We start from the raw sequence: 20,091 nt of genomic DNA on the forward strand, positions 1-20,091 counted from the left end.
CTATCAATCTATAAAAGACCACTCATGTCATCTAGTCTGAAAAGCTGTATGGCGCAGGTGATAGTCATCAGTTAGTGAAATTCTGTATTGATCCCAATGTTTCTGATTGAGCTGGAATGTATCTTTTTATATCTTTCAGAAGACTTGCAGTCTTGGCACACAGACTTCATTAGGAGATACTCCATTATTTGGTGTTTAACTGTCCTTAAAATTCTGTCCTTTCTTGTCCACATGCGTCTTGCTTCAGCCATTACCTATTGATTCTTCTCATGCCTATATCTACTTCCTTAAAGAGCCCACCATCAGGAATCTTCTTCTTGTGTAGGTATTCATACAACTGAGCGAACGACTTTAACCTAGCTTTGATAAGCCAAATACACAGTTTGCTTAGTCTCTTGCTGTAAAGCAGGTTTTCCAGCCCTTTCACAGTAATGTAACTAAGGAGTTGGGGTAAGTGGGGAATCAAGTCTAGATACCAACTTAGAGGGCAGAGAGGATGCATGGGGGGGCATGTGCTCCACCAGATTTCTGTGCTGACAGTGGGGCACAGAGCATGGGACTGCAGTCTGGCCGGAGCCAGCACCAGCACCAGCAGATGTCAGTGGTGATGGCAAAAATTGTGCCCCTCCACCCCATTGTCAACATTTACATGTCATCTATGTTAGAGGGGGTACCAATACAGTCCCTTCCCTTAGAAGTCTTTGCCAGGGAAGGTGCAGGGCAGACACCAGCCCCACAGGAGCCAAGCAGACACAAATCCCACACCCCACAGTGTATCTGGGGGACCAGGTGGAATGGTGTCACCCCCACAAGGAAGGATTTGCCATCGTAGGCACAGCCCTACATCCAAGAGTGTGAGGTGAGAATAGGGAAGGGGTCAGCAACCCATGGCACGCAAGGCCATTTTGCTCGGCATGCCACTGCCGACCTGGGCTCTAGGCAGCTGCTGCCAACCACAAAGCCCGGGCTACTCCCAGCAGGTGTCTGGTCAGCTACATGCCCTGCTGTGGTTGGCAGCAGCTACCCAGAACCTAGGTCGGCTGCAGTTGGGTTGGCTAAAAACATCTGCCCCAGGCTCTGGCATTAGCTCCATACCATGGATGCATGTGTGCCTTGGAGTGGACTTTGTCCAGTGGCCCAAGAGCCCAGCTCCGTGTGCCCACACATCTGGTTCTGTGTGTTTGGCTGCCTCTGTCTGGTCCTGTGTGCGCACACATATGTCTGGTTCTGGATGTGTGTGCATGTGTCTGTTATGGGTGTGTTCTGGCTCTCTGTGTTTTTGCATGTGGTTCTCTGTGTGCCTGTGCATGTGTCTGGTTCTCTGCTCTCCTTTCTCTCTCTCTCCTCTTTCTCTTATTTGTCTCTTTTTTTCTCTCTCTCATTGCAACATGCTCAACAAAAAAGGAAAGGCAACATTTATGATTATTAAATATACTAATACGCAGTGCCTCCTGCCATGTACACCCCTCCCCCCCCCCAACTGCCCACCCTCATTTTGTTTTTATGGCATGCCAGCACTCCGGCACCTTCCAAGGTAGACATTGTGGTTTTTTTGGCACTCTGGCCAAAAAACATTGCTTACCCTAGAATAGGGCATAAGGAAGCCCCAACCCCCTCTCTGGGAGCCTGTGCCACTGTCTGTTTCTCAACTGCAGCAGCCTGAGCCTGTGCTGGTACAGGAGCAGCTGCAGCAGTAGCAGCTGCCTCCTGAGGCAGGTAAGACTCCCCCCAGGTCTCCATTAATCAACATAATTCCTACCTCCACCATGCCCCAGGGCCTGAAAGAGATTGTTACAACTTTGCCTTCAGCTGTTCTTGTAGCTCTTCTCTGAACCCTTTTCTGTTTATTAATAACATTTTTTAAACAAGAACATCAAAACTGGACATAGAATTCCAATAATGATGTCTATAATATTGTATGCAATAATTTTAACATTTTTGTACCTCTATTCAATATGTTTATTTAGCCAAGGATTGCATTTGCTCTTTTAGCCACTGCTGTCCACTTAAAATAATCACAGTTGAGTAAGGGGTAACTATTTACATATTTCAATTAGATCCAAATTTTGATTTACAGTGGTCAAATTAAGTTTGCCGTGTGCCTATATTCAAGCTTTATTAGAGCAGTTACAAAAATAATTCAGTTGTCAGTGTTATGTTACAGCCTTCCAATATTGTAGTGAAAAATTTACCAGCCCAGCACAAAATCTACTCACCTCCTTTTTTTATCATGATGATTTTCAATTAAAATTGGATGGGGAGGCGGGGGGTGTACATGGCAAGACGCACTGCATATTAGTATATTTAATAATCATAAATGTTGCCTTTGTTGTGTATTCCTTTTTTGTTGAGCATGTTGCAATGAAAGACAAAAGAAAAATGAGGGACAAGGAATATAAATGCTTTGACAAGGGATACAAATGATACCCTTTCTACATCCTGCAAGCCTCAGTAAGTTGTTTTTCTTTATTTCCAGTGTCCATTTCTTTATCCCATTTTTCACTTTCAAGTCTATCCATTGCCTTCATCTCAATAATCCATTTAGATTATATTGCTTTATAACAATGTATTCTTGAGACCTAAATACCGATCCCTAATGTTAAGGATAAATGGGGCAATCTGAAGGTCTAAGAATTGTTATAGTCTCAATTTAGCTTGTTTATTAGGGAGCTAGAATATTATAGCTGATTTGCAGTTGCATATCTCCTCTTCTGCTAAAACTGTTTATAGTCCTTAATTACAGTATTCCCATTTAAATAGTATGTTTACTTGGAAATGTAATATTTACAGAATGCTTGTGAAACCTTTGTATGCTTCATTAGAATTTCCTGGTCATAGTGACCAGAGCTAAAAGGACATATTACACACGCTGCAACTTTGCCAAGAATAAAACACTGGTTTTCTGAATTAAAAAAAAAAAGTTTTTTTGTGGGGATAAATGTGTGTACAGCTTGTGGGCAGTGTAGATTATTTGTCTGTAACAGAGTTGCCTCTTTTTGTGATTTTTATCGAGAGTGTGATAATATTTGATGTTCTTTTTACGCATCCTCCAGGTACTGCAATTGGGTTATTACCTGGGAATCTTATCTTTCCTTTAAAATAAAACTTTTTAGCTCTCAAAGATGATAAGAAAAGCCATGAATCCTAAAATCTCAAACATGTCAGAAGAACTTACTGTTTTTAACGGAATGATTTTTAAGCAACACTTAAAAGATTTCAGGGAACCTGACTCATGATTTTTATATGCCTAGGATTAGTATTACTGACACTATTGGCCTGATTTTTTTTCTATTTCTGGCCCAAGTGCTGAGGTTATATGGTTCCCATTTCAAGCAGGTGCATTTGCTCCTCACAAATTGTGAAAATGAAGTCCCAGGGGCTTCCTAGTATGTGTGTGTGAGTTTATGTATAAATAACAGCATTTCATTAGCAGTGCTATAATGTCACTTTCAAGTAATTAGTTTAATTTCAAATACTGGGGGGGTTGGTGCAAAAGTTCCTATTTTATGCTCAGATTGACAACGGTTTTTAGGAAATTCTGGTAAATTGACAATAACATTAAAAAAAAAAAGTACTGAGGCGGCAGTTATTACATTTTTGTTAACTGAGTCACTTAGGCAACATTTTGTGTCTAATGCCAGGTCAGAATAACCAGGGCAAAGTCATCCTAATCTGTGGTAGAACTAAATGCCAGGAAGCAACTACGAATACATCTGGCAAAATGAAGTAATGGATTGTATTTCTTTTAATTTGTTTTAATTGCCTTCAGGGAAAGTTAACGGCACGTTAAAATGTGTTATTTAAGAAAGTTACCATGATCCTTGCAAGCAATGTGCCAGCAATTACCTTTATTCAATACAAAAAATCAGTAAGTTTGCAAAAAGAAATGTGTTTGCATTAACTGATAAAAATTTGAAAATTCAGCAAAATACAGCCCAGCAGTAACCACGTGTTCCTGATTGCACTTCTATAAAAGTCTAGTAAGGCCCAGGAGGATTTCATTCATCTTCACTATGAGGGGAATCATATTAGCACTAGTACTCACCCTAGTGGGTAAGTTTACTTTTCCCTTTTCCATTAACCTTTCCTGACTTTTTTTTATAAGTGAATCAACAATTGAATTTAAAGTACATTTCTATTAGTCATGTGTCCATTTGATTTCTTTTTACAGGGAGCCAGAAATACGATCTTGGTAAGTCTATATTTTGCTTAATAAATTTCATCTTGTGCCTTTTTGGCAGTGATTATTAAATAGAATGTCTTCAGAGCTGTCAGTGAAAACCTATGTTTGTCTTGCTTCCCACAGACCCCAGCTTTAGTGCAAGCAAAACCTATGTATACAACTATGAAGGCCATATTATGCATGGACTGCAAGAAAGTGGTTTGGCAAAGACTGGGATACGAATGACCAGCAAACTAGAGATTAGTGCATTATCAAATAATGCTTACCTCCTCAAGGTATGCACCTATTTTCAAGGACAGCATTGGCTAACAAATTAGGCTTAAGTAGCTGTACTTTGTTTTAGGCAGCTGCAGGAAAATATCGGTGCAGACTTTTTAAAGAGCTCTGTAGATTTAGAGAATTATTTGAGTTACAGCAAGGTTTTCCAGAGTGACTTGTCTTTTTCAGGGCACCTTGATGTTTTGGATGCTGAGCTTGAAACTCCTCACTAGTCTGTGATTATTGAGAGAGTAGATGTCTGCCACCCCCAAAAAAGCACAACAAAAATTAGTAATTTTTAGAATATTGGCTTACAACACAAGGGGCCTGATCCTACTCCTTGGGATTTTGATCCTGCAGTTATCCATGATCCAAATACCCACAGATGCCACTAGAAGCAAGATCTAAATCTAAATATAATAATCAGAATGAAGATCCGTATAATGGTTACCTTACAGTTAAATGGCTAACATAGGACCTGTCCATGTAGAGCTTAATTTGCAGGTTTGAAAAAACTGAAAATACCAAAAAGCAATATCTAAATTGATTCAATATTTGTGCAAATCAATAGCATATCTGTAGAGAGAGAAATGAAACCTTGCCCCACTGAAGTCAATAGTAATATTCCCATCAACAGAATTTAACCCTTAATAAATACATTCATTAATGTATTTTAAGGGATGGGTTTACAAAGCTGCTGACTGTGCAGTAGCCTGATACTGCTACTGCACAGTAGCACCATATGGCAACAACTGTCAAGATGCTACTGTGCAGTGGTTTTAGGCTATTGTGTCACTTTAAAGACATTTGCCGGCACTACTGCGCAGTAATTCTGGTTACTGTGCATTTATTTAGTACTTGCTTATACAATGCACAGTATTTGCTTATACAAGTACTAAATAAATGCACAGTAACCACTGTACAGTAGCATTTGGTGTAGACATGCCCAAGGTAAACCTGAATAATTCACACAATGTGGTGAAGTTATCAAGACTGTTTTGGCCATTTTTTAATGTTAGAAAAGTTGAAAAATTTCAACCTTTTCCTCAGAAACAACATTATGATTCAAAACTTAGCTCCAGTTAATCTTAATTAATTCTCAGTTATTTTATTAATTAATATTATTTATGTTGACTTTATTATTTTACTAATTAGGTAATAATTATTAATTGTTTCAATTGACCTGAAGCGGTATTTTTTTTTTGGTTTTTCATTTTGGTTGGTATACTGCAAAATGATACAGTTCTAGCGGAGAGGGAGTCTAATCCATCTAATTTATAGTATCAATATACTTAACTATTTAATATTATCACTTATTTATTTATAAACTGAAATTAATGCTGTATTCTGTAATTTTATCCTTAGTTTTAGACACAGGCAGTATAATTTTCATAACCCCTGAAAATGCTGGGTAGGAAGTATTGGAAGGAAAATGTTCAATTATTTTCTGGGTTTTTTTAAATTCTCAGCTCAACAATCTTTATTTATTCAATGCTCAGGCAAAGGTCATATTCCTGTTGGGAACTCAACAGGAACATTACTATACTTAGGAAAGTGCTGATGAAATGCTGTCCTAAAATTATTTTACGTTGTATAGTACAATTATACATGATGTAAAAATAAAAATCTACCCTAGCTTTTATTTCAAATTCAGGTTTAAATATGATGTAACTATATTAAGGAATATTTTTAAAGGGTAATACAAATGTTGTTAGCTCTGTCCCCTTATAGAATATACTCTGTGAGCTTGATTCAAGGGATTTGTACTGGTTTAACATCAGTTTAAGAGAAAGAAAAGGAAATTAGGTTCTGTAAGTGTATCAACATCTAAGCCTATGTTCAGAATAGACTCTATGTACCTATGTTAGTTGTTTTCCTGGTTACATTATATATACCACACATCCTTTAACAACTATTTTTATCCCCAGAATTAGGACAAATGTATTTGTAAATTTTGTTTACAGGTCCGATCGCCGCAGCTGGAGGAATACAATGGAATCTGGCCGAGAGATCCATTCACTCGATCTTCCAAGCTCACCCAGATAATCACTTCATGTTTGACCCGGCCCTTTAAATTTGAATACAATAGTGGACGGATTGGCAATGTTTATGCCCCAGAAGATTGTCCTGTCATGTGTATTAACATAGTGAGAGGGATTCTGAACATGATGCATATTACCATCAAGAAGTCACAAAATGTGTATGACTTACAAGAGGTTTGTTTCTTTGCCAGTTTATTTCAAGAAGCTAACACAATTTTGTTTGAAGTGTTTTTTATTCAGTTATAAAAAGGGCGACTAACATGAGGCATGAGTGCCACAAGTGGTACAGGCAGCCTCTATCTGTGGTACATGGCAGATGGGGGAGCGGTCAGATGCATGGTATCAGATAGAGCATGGTGCAAAAAGCAAAGCAGCAGATGGGTCGGGGAAGGGGATTGGACTAGCACTTGGGGAGCGTACAGGACTGAATTTCTGCCAAAAGTTGTCTCCACTGATTTAGAATCTTGTTTCATATATCAGTCACCAAGCAAAGTCTGTCATTCACATTTATTTGCATGAAAGAAATAAGCCAGATATGAAAATTAGTGGTTTTGCTAGACATCCCAATAAATTATCTTTATAATTTATTGATTCTTATATAATTATCAGATCTAGAGATGTGTTTATCACTCACGATCCTCAATTAACTTAATTTATGTGAGTTAATCTATTAGTGTTCATTGGACTGACAGTGTTGATTAGCTTATTACTTTCTAACTTGAATGTCAATCCTGCAGCTCTTACTCGTTTGAGTTTTCCTATTTATTTTAGTGGGATCAGTCAGGTGAATAATGCAAGCAAAATTTAACAGCCCATCAAGAAATGGCTTCTTTATATTCTTAGTAATCTTACTTTTCATTTAGATTCTTATTTTAGTAGAAAACTCTTATTCTCATTCAAAGGAGACTTGCTATGAGTAAGAAGCCTAATTATTTTCTATCATCTCTATAGGCTGGAATTGAAGGCATCTGCCACACAAGGTATGTCATGCAGGAAGACAGGAGGAATGACAAAGTCTCTATTACTAAAACCAAAGACCTAAGCAATTGCCAGGATAAAGTGATGAAGAACATTGGGATGTCTTACATCCATTCTTTTCCTGGTTTTCCAATGGTATGCATACTATGTATAGGTTTTCTATGGAAATAGGTAAAATAATTTATTCCCATTCACTAGATGAATCTCTTTGAATTTATAGAAAGAAAAGATCATAAAAGGAACTGCTGCATTCACCTACAAACTGAAATATACAGAACGCGGTGCCCTGATCACAGAAGCTATGTCCCAGCAGGTGTATCAGATCTCCCCATTCAATGAACCTGCTGGTGTTGGTGTTACGGAAGCAAGGTAGGCCTAAACAGCTAAAAAGAAAATTTAAGGCCACTCAGTTCAATCCTTCCTGCAGCTTAAATAAATGGAAGTTAACTTCAATGGCAGCTGGGTAAAGTTGCAGATGTTCATAATATGGGAGGAGGAAGTTCCCCCAAAAGATTTGGGAATGTTGGGCTAAAAACTATTTTGTTATATTAAAACTGAACTTTGCATTGTATTTTAAATGAGAAGGAAGGAGAATAAACAGTTGTTTCTTAAACCCCTCAGAATGTAATATTTCAAAAGTGATTCAACTGGGTACTACTTTATAGCAGTGACATGGGGAGTCAAAGTAAATGTGATACATCCACATATATTATCTGGTAAAAGAAATAAAACAGTTTTGCACATCGTATTAGAATCACAAAATAATTAGTTTGGAAGGGACATCATAGATTCATAGACATTTGGGCTGGAAGGCACCCTGGAGGATCATTGAGTCCATCCCCCTGCCCCAGGGGCAGGAAGTCAGCAGGGATCATAGGATCCCAGCAAGGTAAGCATCCAAATGTGTCTTGAAAGCGTTCGAAGTGGGTGCTTGAACTGCCTCAGGTGGCAGCGGTCAACTAGTCAGCAGTCAACATCAGCAGTCAACTAGTCCAGTCCTTTGTAAAATTCAGAATGTGCTTCTCCTAAGTCATTCCTTACAGATACTTCTCCAGGCTTTCCTTGACAGCCTCCAAAGAAGGAGATTCCACGTCTTCTGTGGGCACCTTGTTCCATTCTTCTACTGTTCTTACAATACAGATTTTTTTCTGAGTTTTAATTTAAATCTGCTTTTTCTCAGTTTAAACTTACTGCTTTGTGTCTTGCTCTCTGTGGCTACTGTTGTTCCCCTTTTATGGCAGTGCTGGAAACTGCCATTTTGTTCTCCCTTAATTTCCTTTTCTCCTAACAACACCCAGTTCTCTCAACCCTTCCTATTAGGGCTTGTATTCCAGTCCTTCTTATCAACTCTGCTGCTTACCTTTGAATCCTCTTTAGTTTCTCTACAACCTTCATCAAATTTGGGGCCCAGAACTGTGCACACATAATTCAGCTGAAACCTAGCTACCAACAAGCTAGAGTGGCAATCATAGGTTCAGTTTTTCTTGCCTTCAGGAATAACAGTTCAGTATTTAACTCATTGTAGATAACCATTATCCTCTCGTAATATTCTGTCCCAATGATAAAGCCTTATTTTAACAAAATTTCCTTGCTGCAACAGGAAAAAAAGATAAGATGTTAAAACAGTATCACTGTACAAATTGGAGCAGATGGATGCAGTTACACTGTTTATTTCTTAGATGTACACACCAATTTCTCTTTATTTCCTTTTAGACAAGAACTGAGCTTAATTGAAATGAGAAGTGAACAAGTGAGCCCTAATGAACTTCGGCTGCAAAATAGAGGAAGCCTTCGTTATGATTTCCCACCAGTACTACCACAGATGCCAATTCAACTAATTAAGATGAGAAACCCTGAGCAACGGGTATAGAAGTCTTAACTTTTATTTTACTAATAATAAAGCTAAGAAAAGATCATAATATTATTATGTGCTCTAAGTAAATGAACACAGTACATTCTCTCTGTCTTCTGGTTTGTCACAGATAGTGGAAACCTTGCAACACATAGTCCAGTACAACCAGCAGGACTTCCACTCAGATGTTGCATACAGGTTTTTAGAGCTCATCCAGCTGTCTCGGGTAGCAACTGTGGATAACTTTGACTCTCTTTGGAAGCAATTTTCAGACAGACCTCGCTACAGGTAATTGATTGACTTTGTCATGCCCAATCACCATTTTTTGTTCAAGGAGCACAAGAGCTAATTTTAAGAATATTTTGCAGGCGATGGTTGCTGAGTACAATTTCTGCAGCAGGCACTGTGGATACAATAAAGTTCATCAAAGCGAGACTTCACAGTGATGACCTTAACTACATTGAGACACTTCTGACTGTTTCTGTTACTCTCCATTTAATAAAAGCTGATGAGCATATAATGCCCGTAGCAGCAGTAAGTATAATTTACGAGATATTTTCTGTGCAAATACTGATGATGACTGAGGACAGCTAGTGTTCATAGAATATGTTACAGATTAGGTTCTCTTCTCACACTGGTGTTTTGTATCAGGATAACTCTATTAATACCCATGGCTACTACCTGTGTAAAAGGAGGAATGGAAAATACATATTTTTGTTCTGCAGACTTTAAAAACCTGAATTTCATTTTCTCAGATCACACTTTTTTTCTTTTGCCAGCAAGTCTTTTGCCAGCACTTTTATCTGTTAATTCTAAACAGTAATGGTGATGGACATGTCACATTATTTTAATATCTTTTTAAGCATTACAAGTTCCAATACAGAGTAATTATATAACATTTCTAGACCTGGGAATATTATGATAAAATTGCAGGTAAAAATACTATCCAGTTGGAAGCATCAAGATTTTTACTGCACTATTAGTACAAATATTTATTGTCTAGTAGGGTTTCTTTTGTCAATAATCCTGTTTTGAATATGACACAGCATGTGAAGTCAAAATGACTCGCTACTACAATGAACAACTGCAGGCTTCTCCAACAAAATTAATCTCTAGATCGACTTCTGTTTGTAACTCTTTTATTTGTTAGGTCAGATTCTTAGCTGATAGGAATCATCATAGTGCTATTTAAGTGAGATCTGATTCAAGTTTGTATATTAAATGTTTCTGGCTTGATTTAATTGATTGAGAAGGAATGATGATCATTCTTAAAACACTTTCCTAGGAGAATCTCAATAATTGTCCTGGTCTGACTGGCAATATATATGTTCTTTAAATATTAATTTAAAGAAATATCTCTCTCCTTTCTCCAGGACCTACTGACCGCTTCCCGAATTCAGAGAAATCCCACGCTTCGCAAGTTTGTTCACCTGGCATATGGTTCCCTGGTAAACAGATATTGTTCTGTGTCTTCATCTTGCCCTAGTGAAGTCCTTCAGGTAAGTAGTTTTAATTTCAGATTTTAAAAAAAAATAAGTATAACAATACAGTAGGATTTGATCATTTTTCCTTAGTAAATGCTGACAAGATCCGTGATAATAAATTAATTTAAATAGTATATATTCCTTTTGTACTCTCCCTTAGTAGCCAATTTTACCTTTACCTTTGGCATAACTCATTCATGTAAAGTAAGTTCTGAGGGAGTTATCACTGAGTAATGTTTATAGTTTCAGTTCCATTATAGTAATTTTTACAAGACTTTCTGTATGAAAATAAGAAAGTACTGAATTGTGCTTTGTTTTCAGCCCCTCCATGACCTAGCTACTGAGGCGCTCAGCAGAGGCCGTGAGGAAGATATGACTTTGGCTTTGAAAGCCATTGGCAATGCAGGAGAACCAGCCAGCATCAAGCGCGTCCTCAAGTTCCTGCCCGTGTTTTCAGCTAGTGCTTCTAATATCCCAGTCTATGTTCAGGTTGATGCTGTGATGGCCTTACGGAAAATAGTCCAGAAGGACTTCAAACAAGTAAGTTTATGAAGGAGATCGAGAACATGAATTTCTTGAGAGCAAGTAATTACTTCCTTCTATGATCAAGTGAACTGTTTAGTGGATGCCAGTAAAATAATGAATGTGATATGCTTCTACTTTAACAACTTTTGACATTGACTCCCATGACATTAGTAAGCTAAGGTTAATATGGTCTAGAGGGTGGCCAGTGTGAAGCATGCATGCCACAAGTGACAGAGGCAACCTCTATGTGCTGCATACAGGAGATTGGGCAGGGAGGAGGCCGCACAGCTGCAGATATGTCCTGGAGCAGGAAGCAAAGCAACAAATAAGTCACGGAGTACAGGGCAGGGGGAAGATGGTAGAGGAGCAGATTGGACAGGAAAAGTGGATTGGAGTGGCACTTAGCGAGGGTGTGGGACTTAATTTGTGGCATGCCTCCCAAAAAGTTTGGACCCCACTGTCTAGTTCAAAGTACTTATAGGGCAGATATATAATGGGTAAGGCCATCATTCTCAAAGAGTGGTTCTCAATGGCTTGATGTCTAGCTGGGAAAGATTTATAATAGGTAGGACTATCATTCTCAAAGTAGTTTTCAATGGCTTGACATTTATTTGGAAGTGTCAAGGGGGTTCCCCTGGAGTCTGTCTTGGGGCTAGTATTTAATATCTTTCTTAATGACTTGGAGGATGGGTTTGAGTGCACACTTAGTAAATTTGCAAATCATTGCAAGATGAGTGGAGTTGCAGAGACCTGGGAGAGTAGGATTACGATTCAGAATAACCTTGATAAACTGGAGCAATCTAAATAGAATTAAAAGGTCTAATTGAATAAAATGGAATAAGAGCAAATTTAGAAGTATTGCACTTGGGATGGAACAGCCAAACATATCAGAGACTGACTCGTTAGGCTTCAGTACTGAAGAAAAAGACCTAGGGGTTATAGTGGACCGCAAGCTGAATATGAATCAGCAGTGTGCTATTGTTGAAAAAAAAAGCCTGTAGCGTACTGGATTTTACTAAAAGGATAGTGAACTACAAGTTGAGGGAAGTGATTCTTCCACTCTTCAGCACTGGTGAGAGCAACAAAACGTGTAGCAGTCTAGGTAAAATGACTTAAAGGAAAGGTTGGAGAAATGGATTATTTAGTCTGGAGAAGAGAATCTGAGAGGATTTGAGAACAGTCTTCAAATATTTGAAGGGTAGTTATAAAGAGAATGGAAATAGACTATGCTCTGTTGTCATGGGGGACAGGACAAGAAGTAGTTATCTTAAAACTGCAACAAGGGGAATTTAGGTTGTATATTAGGAAGAGGAGCTTTCTTACGATAAGGGTGGCTAAATGCTGGAACAGATTATCTGTTTTTAAGAGGATGTTAGACAAATACTCCGTGAGATGGTTTAGACCACATAGACCAGTGGGGGCCAACTTTTTTGGTAGGAGTGCCACTCTTACCTCTTTCTCCTGCCTAAGCTGTTGCTTTGCTCTCTCCTCCCTGCACTGTCTGCTGCATCAGTTGCTCTGCTCTAGTCCCTGACCTATCTGCCACAGTTCTCTCTGCTCCTGCTGGATCTGACATGGGGCATGGCTGTGCCTGCCACTTGGGCACATATGCCACTAGTTGGCCACCCCTGGTTTAGACAGCCTTTTTTTCCTTGTGATTCTCATTAGAATCAATGGATTTATGATAGATAAATAACACATTATCACTTGTCTGTTATTTGTTAAAGTGATCTGAATGATAGTGAATGCAGTGGATCGAGTTTACCAAGCCAAGGGAGTTGCTCCCAAGATTAATATTTGTCTTATTACTCCTGGCTTTTTCCTAGGATCTGCAAATTGTGACCCAACACTTTTCTTTCATCTTTGTGCATCAGCTCCTGCACTACAAAGAAATTATGCTTAACACTCTAGTTTCCTTTCATTATCAGTGCATGATTTTTCATATAAATAAACCAAGAACCTTGAAGGGAGACTATGTGCCTTAGCTATTGATAGTCACACATGGAATCCTGTTTTCTCTCTCCAGGGGCTGGACGTTCTCATCCGGATCTTTATGGACCGCTCACTTTCTCCTGAAGTACGAATGATGGCCTGTGTTGCCATCTTTGAAGCTAGACCTGCTCTTCCTCTAATAACAACCATGGCTAATGTGATACTGAAAGAGACCAATTTGCAAGTGGCCAGCTTTGTATATTCGCACATGAAGGCTTTGTCAAAAAGCAGGACTCCATATCTGTACAATATGTAAGTAGAGAAGTAAATCCATCTCTTTTCTGTGTGGAACGTTTTCCTTGACATTCTCTTAAGTGAGAATTGTATGAAATGAACCCCTGTGCAGTGGTGAAGGTTAGCATATTTCTGTATATTGTTCTCTCTCCCTTTCCTTTTTTTTTTTTTAGATCAGCTGCTTGTAACATTGCCCTTAAGCTACTGAGCCCTAAACCTGACAGACTGAGTTATCGTTACAGCAAGGTTATGGGTTTTAGTACTTACTTCGGTGAGTAAAAGAAGTTTAATTTATTGGGAGTTTCCATCATCAGAACACCATTTTCAGGTCTTTTGGAAAAATAACGTAAACCATTCTGAATTCCAGCTTAGACTATTTCCCAGAGGGTCCTTTCTTTCCAGCGTTATTAATTGTTTCTATAAGATAATCTGCAAAGTTAGGCTTATTTCTTGTTTATGAAGAACACCATTGGTCTTTATAAATAATTTAACAAACTCCCTAATTTTCTGATATGCCTTTTGCTACAGTGAAGTGCACTTTTGAATATTCACATTTGATCACATGGTAATTATGGCATCCCTGCATTTGTTAGTATGAAATTGTCCCAAGTTCTGTGAAGACTTGTGCCTTTGAGTATCTCATTGAATTGAACAGGACACTCACTTATATAAAAATACTTTAACAGTCGTTTTTACCTACGTTCTAGAAACCATAATGACAGTATCCTCTACAGCTTGACCAGTAGAACAATAAAATGATGTCTGTCTTGGTTTTGTTTACTATAGGTGAATATAGGGCTGGTGCCTTTGGAAATGTCTACCTTATGAACAGTCCAAAAACAATGTTTCCACAATCTGTAATCTCCAGTTTGGGGGTACACTATGATGGTGCAATTGCTGATTTGCTAGAGGTAAATATATTTAAGTCAATAAAAGAACAATTAAAGTTTATGTTGCTTATTCTGTTTCTTCACTCGGTATGTTTTCACTATATCACTCTACTCGCTTGTGAACAACGTTGTTCTTTTGTTAGGTTGGCATCCGAGCGGAAGGTCTCATGGATATTGTAAGGAAACAGAACATTCCATTTGCTGAATATTCCACGTACAAAAAGATAAAGGAACTTGGGAAGACAGTATGTGTTCTTGTTCTTTATATTTATCTGTTGTCAATTATTATATTTTCCAAGTGCAGAGGGCAGCACCAGCCTCTTCTAAGTGTGGGAGCTGAGATGGGCTAGACAGAAAATTGGGGTGGGGTTGTGCTATACATTTTCTGGCCAAACATACTGATTCATTTTTTTAACAATACTCACTCAAGGCTCTGTGCCTCTGCAGGCTGTGGGCAGGAGCGGGGTGGGCTTAGCTGCACAGGGCAGGTGACAGTGGCCCAGGGATGTGGTGGGGGGCTTGTACAGTGTAGTGGAGGGGTGGCTTTTTGGGGCTATGGGGGGGGGCTAAAGCAAATCTTGGGGTGACTATAGCCCCCCAGGACCTCCTCTAGCCCTGCCCCTGAGGCTTAGTAAGGGGCTTAGGGCCAGTTAAACACTCCCTTGACAAGTAGATTAACTTCTGCAGTCAGCCTAAGCGTCTTCAATAACGAGATCCACAGAGGGATGAATAGGAGGGGACGGATTCTCCTCTAATGTCTGGAGTAGTTTCAGCAGCCTTGCATTGTGGCCTTGTTTCCCAAACACCATCTATATGGCTGCACAAGGGGCACTTTTAGAATTGGGCTCCATAGCACACAGGTGGTGTCCAGCTCTTGCTTGGTCTCCCTGGTTCTGCTTTCCCTCCTTACACTAGCTTTGCTTTCAAGAAGAGCTCTTCGTTTTCCAGACAAAGGTTCCCTTGTTACTGTTGTCTTAAATGTGGATGATGCAGAGTGTGAGGAGATGACCTATGCACTGGACTGATTACCCTATCAGCATACACGGCACTATAGGGAGCCACATGTGGACATTTGAATTGTGTGGAACTCTGAAAAGCCACACTGTAGTACAGAAAATGGCCAAATATGGTTTAGTCAGTAGGAACTTGCTCTTTGTAGGGTTTGTTTGCAAAGTATTACATTCAGTGACTGTTTCTTTGTTTCCTAGCTGCTGGGATGGAAGGAGCTGCCTCCAGAAAACCCTTTATTATCAGCCTATTTAAAAATATTTGGCCAAGAGTTGGCCTTTACTAACATCAATAAGAATCTCCTGGAGCAGGCTGCAAAGGTATCAGCAAACCCTAGTTTTGTCTGAAATATGTGAAGAGATTGTCTACTTTTTTCTAACCTGCGTTGTATCTGTTTCATTCTAGACACTTAGGGAACCAACAGATAGGCAAGCAGTGGTGAAGAAAATAATCCAGCAAATCCGAAATGGCATTGCAGGCCAATGGACTCAGCCAGTGTTCTCAGGAGAAATTCGACACATTATTCCTACTACTGTTGGTCTACCTTTGGAATATGCCTTATATAGTACTGCTCTAGCACGTGCTGCAGTAAATGGTGAGCTTTGCTTTATAAGAGTTGCTATATGGGATCAGAGCTAGGGGAAAGGTATATAAGTAGAGAGATAGGAAAAGGTGTATCTTTGTAGAAAAGTCAGGAGGAGGCAGTTAGAGAAAATATGTGAAGGAGACCTGGGCATGATGTAGCTGAAACAGGAGAAAAGGCACTTGATTTCTGACGTCGTAGTTTGGAAAGACTGAAGGCCAAGAGGATGTGATAAGAGCATGGCAAGTGCAAGACATATGTTGATGATTACAGTAGTCAAGTTCAGAACTAATCAAAGCCTGGTCAAAGGATTTTGCTATGGAGGTGGCTGGATTCCATGGGGACTGAGCAGGCATGAACAGGAGTTATTGCCTGTTTAGCAAGACAGATATTGAAGATTGTCCCACTGTCAGATGCAATTATCAATGGTGTTAAAGGATGGAGAAATAGACATAGTTCCATTTTAGGGCAGACCATGTTTGAATGTGGCCTGGGGAAAATGGCTGTTAATGATCATAAAATTATGCAAGGGAGTTTTAAATTAGACACTATTTCTTGACTATCTCCTGTGCTGCCACAATGAATTTCACAAGCTGATTACACAGTAGCTGAGAAGATGTTTCCTTCTGTTATGAACTTGGTTGGTGTTCTCATCATTGAATGACTGGTCTCTCTTGTTCTGGATGATAAAAAAGTGTAAAAGAACCAGATATTTGAATAGCACTACATACAAATGTTTAGGATGAGTCTGTCCTCACCACCCACCCCATTATGCTTTTCTTCTTGGGGCTAAATAATATTAATTTTCTTAATATATAAATATTAATTTTCTTTCTAAATAATCTTAATACTCTAAATTCAGTGTAGATAAATCCTTGGGCTTATCCATCTTACACTGGTTACATACAGTTCTAAGTCTAGTGACTTTGAGGGAGCTGCTTCTGAGGCTAGAATCAGAACCTATCTTCTACCAGTGTGCATCAGCTTATGTTTGCTTATCAACCTGCCATATACTTACAATTTTATATGGTTTCTAGACCTCCAAGTGATTTAGCAATCATCAACTTTCTCACTGCTTCTTTGCCAGATCATGGATAAAAATATGAATTAGGCTAAGTTCTAGGACACACATCCCTCTGGTTGCCAACTATTAATTCCAGTCTGAGGAATAGCTGTTCATAAGTTTTAGTGTCTTTTTAAATAGCCAGTTTTTTATTCAGAGCATGTCTCTACCATGGTTTTATTTTTATTAATAATCTATCATAAGAACTTTTGTCTGTACTCAGATCTCTCATTTATTTATCTTTGAATGTCTCCTGTCTTCCATAGTCAATGTAAAGATGTCCCCTGGTGATTTTAGGCCTTCACAGTGGACTGAATCCAGCATGCAAATCCGTGCTGATATCACCCCCAGGTAAGGAAGCTGTTTTATGGCTTTGAGCTCTGTAGAGGCCTTTGTGAAAAAAGAAATGCTATTTCTTAAAGATATGTGCTACCTGCCTGCTTATATATGGCTACTTCACTCTGTTTCAGTTTATATGCTCAAATAGTGGCAGTGATGGGAACCAATACAGAGTATTTCCAATCAACTATTGAAATTCAGGCCAAATTGGAAGCAAGAACTCCAGTGAAATTTGATGCTACCTTGGACATGAAAGAGAAAAATTTTAAGTTTGAAACAGCTCCATGTCACGAGGAGACTGAGATAATAAGTGGCAGGTACGATTATATTTCCTTAAAATTCTTTCTATTGCACTGTGGAACCTTCTAAAATACTAAGCAATTCAATTGTCGCACATGATTTTGGATAACTCAGAGTTATATTGCAGCTCTTTATGAACATCCTCCTTAAACATCCAGTTACACAATATAACACATTTAGGGGGAAGGAGGGATTGTAACATGGCATAACATTTACAAAAAATAAAAAGCGTCTAAACCATTTAGAAGCTTGATTCCTATTTGGATACTCAGAAACCTCTCAGGTTTTATCTATGGTCTTTACTCCAACCTACAGTAACACAAATAATTGATGTTTGTGTAGGAATTGAATGATTTTCTTCTTTGACTTAAAAATATATTTATAAATATTTAGTTGTCTGTTCTGGTGTTCAAAACTGCACAATTCTATTTTACGGATCAGTACAGGCACATGCTCTAGTTAATCCAAAAGATCTTTTATGCCCTTTTTAAACATTATCTCATGAATATTCCGACAGACATGAAGCTTTTGCTGTATCAAGAAATATAGGAGAACCAGGTGCAGAAAAGAAGACACCAGTTCTTCCAGAAAATGCTGTAAAAAATATCTTGGAGGAGCCTTTCAAATCATCAGAAAGAACTTCAAAAGAAGCCTCCTGGAAGGTAACTAATTCTTTTTTAGATATCTATATAGATACAGATATTTACTCTACATGCAGTAAATGTGGCTATATTTGTGCTTCTTGCCTGTGAAAATTCTTCTTGTGTATTGATATGCATGTGTTCAATGAAGCAGAGAGGTGTACCTGATATCCCATCTAAGAAATATTTCTATGGTTCTGAAGAGGATCTTCACCACAGTACAGGAAGAAGAACACGTACACAAGCCATTTGCATCAAGATGACTCGTTTTGGTTGCCAGCTGTGCTTTTACAGAAAAACACGAGACGCCACTTTCATGAAAAATACGTATCTGTACAAACTTATTGGAGTACATAGTGGCCAACTTGTTATGAAACCAGGTACTGTATAGAACGCATAATTTTCTGTCTCTCCTTCTTGGTACAGCTGAGGCATTATATTCCCTAACGCATGTGTCTGCTGTCTAGTCCGTACAGATGCTGGCATTAACAGAATCCAGCTAGAGATCCAGGCAGGATCCAGAGCAGCTTCCAAAGTAATCCAGTTGGTAACACCAGAGTCAGAGGAGGAGGAAGAGGAGGACTTATCTCTGGATGATGAGATTCAAGCTAAGCTGAAGAAGATCCTAGGAATTGAAAGTGTGTTCAGGGTAATTGATTTTCAGACTGGAAGGAACCCGTTCACGCAGAACCAGTGGTTTTAAAATACATTACAGAAAAATAGTGTGGATAATCAAGGACAGGTTTAGTTAGGTCCGTATGGTTTCAAATGAGAAATCAGTAAGCAGTTATCCAGGGCCTGAGTGGGATGTAAGTGGTGCACAGCGCTGGTCCTGGCCTGCTGCAGAGACATGAATTGTAGCTGAAAGAAATGGGCGTGGTTTTTTGGTCCCTCTGCATGTTGTTTGGTATTCACACAATAAAGCTGAGTTTCCCTGAAATAAAAAGGCAGTAGAGTAGCTTGGAATCCAATGCGAATTTACCGAGTAAGACATAGAAAGGGTTTCTTCTGCAGTACCCCCTCACTAGCATCATTCTTGAAATTCTCCTTTCAGGTTGGAAATAGAACTCACCGCCATAAGAAGCAGAAGAAACAAAAGATTCAGACCACAGACCTTCAGGCAGCAACCAGCGCTAAGCACAGATCTCTTTCAACCTCTTCCTCCTCTACTGCCACCTCTTCTTCCTCCTCTGCTGCTGGTGAGAAGATAAAAAATAAAGAGGAGGGTGCCACAGCCTGGCAATCAAAGAACAAAGATGCAAAAAGCAGAAAAAGCAGTAGTGCCACCAGCAGTCAAGACAGCAGTGACAGCAGCAGCAGCAGCAGCAGCAGCAGCAGCAGTGATGTGACAGGGACACCTGGCAGCAGGCATCTATCAAGACAACGTACCAAGAGTCCAAACAGTAAGAGCAGCAGCAGCAGCAGCAGCAGCAGCAGTGATAGCAGCAGCAGCAGCAGCAGCAGCAGTGACAGCAGCAGCAAAATTAGCAGCAGCAGTGTGGCAGGGCCACATGGAAGCAAGCATCTCTCAAGACAGCGTACTAAAAGTCCAAACAGTAAGAGCAGCAGCAGCAGCAGTGACAGCAGCAGCGACAGCAGCAGCAGCAGCAGCAGCAGCAGCGGGAGCAGCAGTGACAGCAGCAGCGGCAGCGGGAGCAGCAGCAGCAGCAGCAGTGAGAGCAGGGATTCTAAAGTTCAGGTAATGAGCTCACGTGGCTC

The 20,091-nt window shown here is 39.3% G+C and overlaps 1 protein-coding gene across 1 annotated transcript in view; it reads left to right on the plus strand.

Annotated features, from left to right (window-relative positions):
* Window positions 1-4,013: 4,013 nt before the first annotated feature.
* The window catches only part of LOC109306979 (vitellogenin-2-like), a 27,046-nt gene continuing 10,968 nt past the window's right edge, over window positions 4,014-20,091 (plus strand). Inside the window, exons 1-23 of the mRNA XM_019530604.1 lie at window positions 4,014-4,053; window positions 4,172-4,192; window positions 4,307-4,458; window positions 6,406-6,657; window positions 7,435-7,596; window positions 7,682-7,830; window positions 9,175-9,325; window positions 9,444-9,601; window positions 9,682-9,847; window positions 10,687-10,812; window positions 11,119-11,337; window positions 13,349-13,566; window positions 13,722-13,819; window positions 14,335-14,459; window positions 14,582-14,683; window positions 15,647-15,766; window positions 15,852-16,041; window positions 17,359-17,443; window positions 17,563-17,748; window positions 18,249-18,393; window positions 18,524-18,752; window positions 18,840-19,021; window positions 19,427-20,071. Of these exons, the coding sequence (XP_019386149.1) occupies window positions 4,014-4,053; window positions 4,172-4,192; window positions 4,307-4,458; window positions 6,406-6,657; window positions 7,435-7,596; window positions 7,682-7,830; window positions 9,175-9,325; window positions 9,444-9,601; window positions 9,682-9,847; window positions 10,687-10,812; window positions 11,119-11,337; window positions 13,349-13,566; window positions 13,722-13,819; window positions 14,335-14,459; window positions 14,582-14,683; window positions 15,647-15,766; window positions 15,852-16,041; window positions 17,359-17,443; window positions 17,563-17,748; window positions 18,249-18,393; window positions 18,524-18,752; window positions 18,840-19,021; window positions 19,427-20,071 (3,921 nt within the window). The remainder of the gene's footprint in view (window positions 4,054-4,171; window positions 4,193-4,306; window positions 4,459-6,405; window positions 6,658-7,434; window positions 7,597-7,681; window positions 7,831-9,174; window positions 9,326-9,443; window positions 9,602-9,681; window positions 9,848-10,686; window positions 10,813-11,118; window positions 11,338-13,348; window positions 13,567-13,721; window positions 13,820-14,334; window positions 14,460-14,581; window positions 14,684-15,646; window positions 15,767-15,851; window positions 16,042-17,358; window positions 17,444-17,562; window positions 17,749-18,248; window positions 18,394-18,523; window positions 18,753-18,839; window positions 19,022-19,426; window positions 20,072-20,091) is intronic.

Source organism: Crocodylus porosus, unplaced genomic scaffold (assembly GCF_001723895.1).
Source record: "Crocodylus porosus isolate Cpor-Errol unplaced genomic scaffold, CroPor_comp1, whole genome shotgun sequence".
NCBI classification, from domain to species: Eukaryota; Metazoa; Chordata; order Crocodylia; family Crocodylidae; genus Crocodylus; species Crocodylus porosus.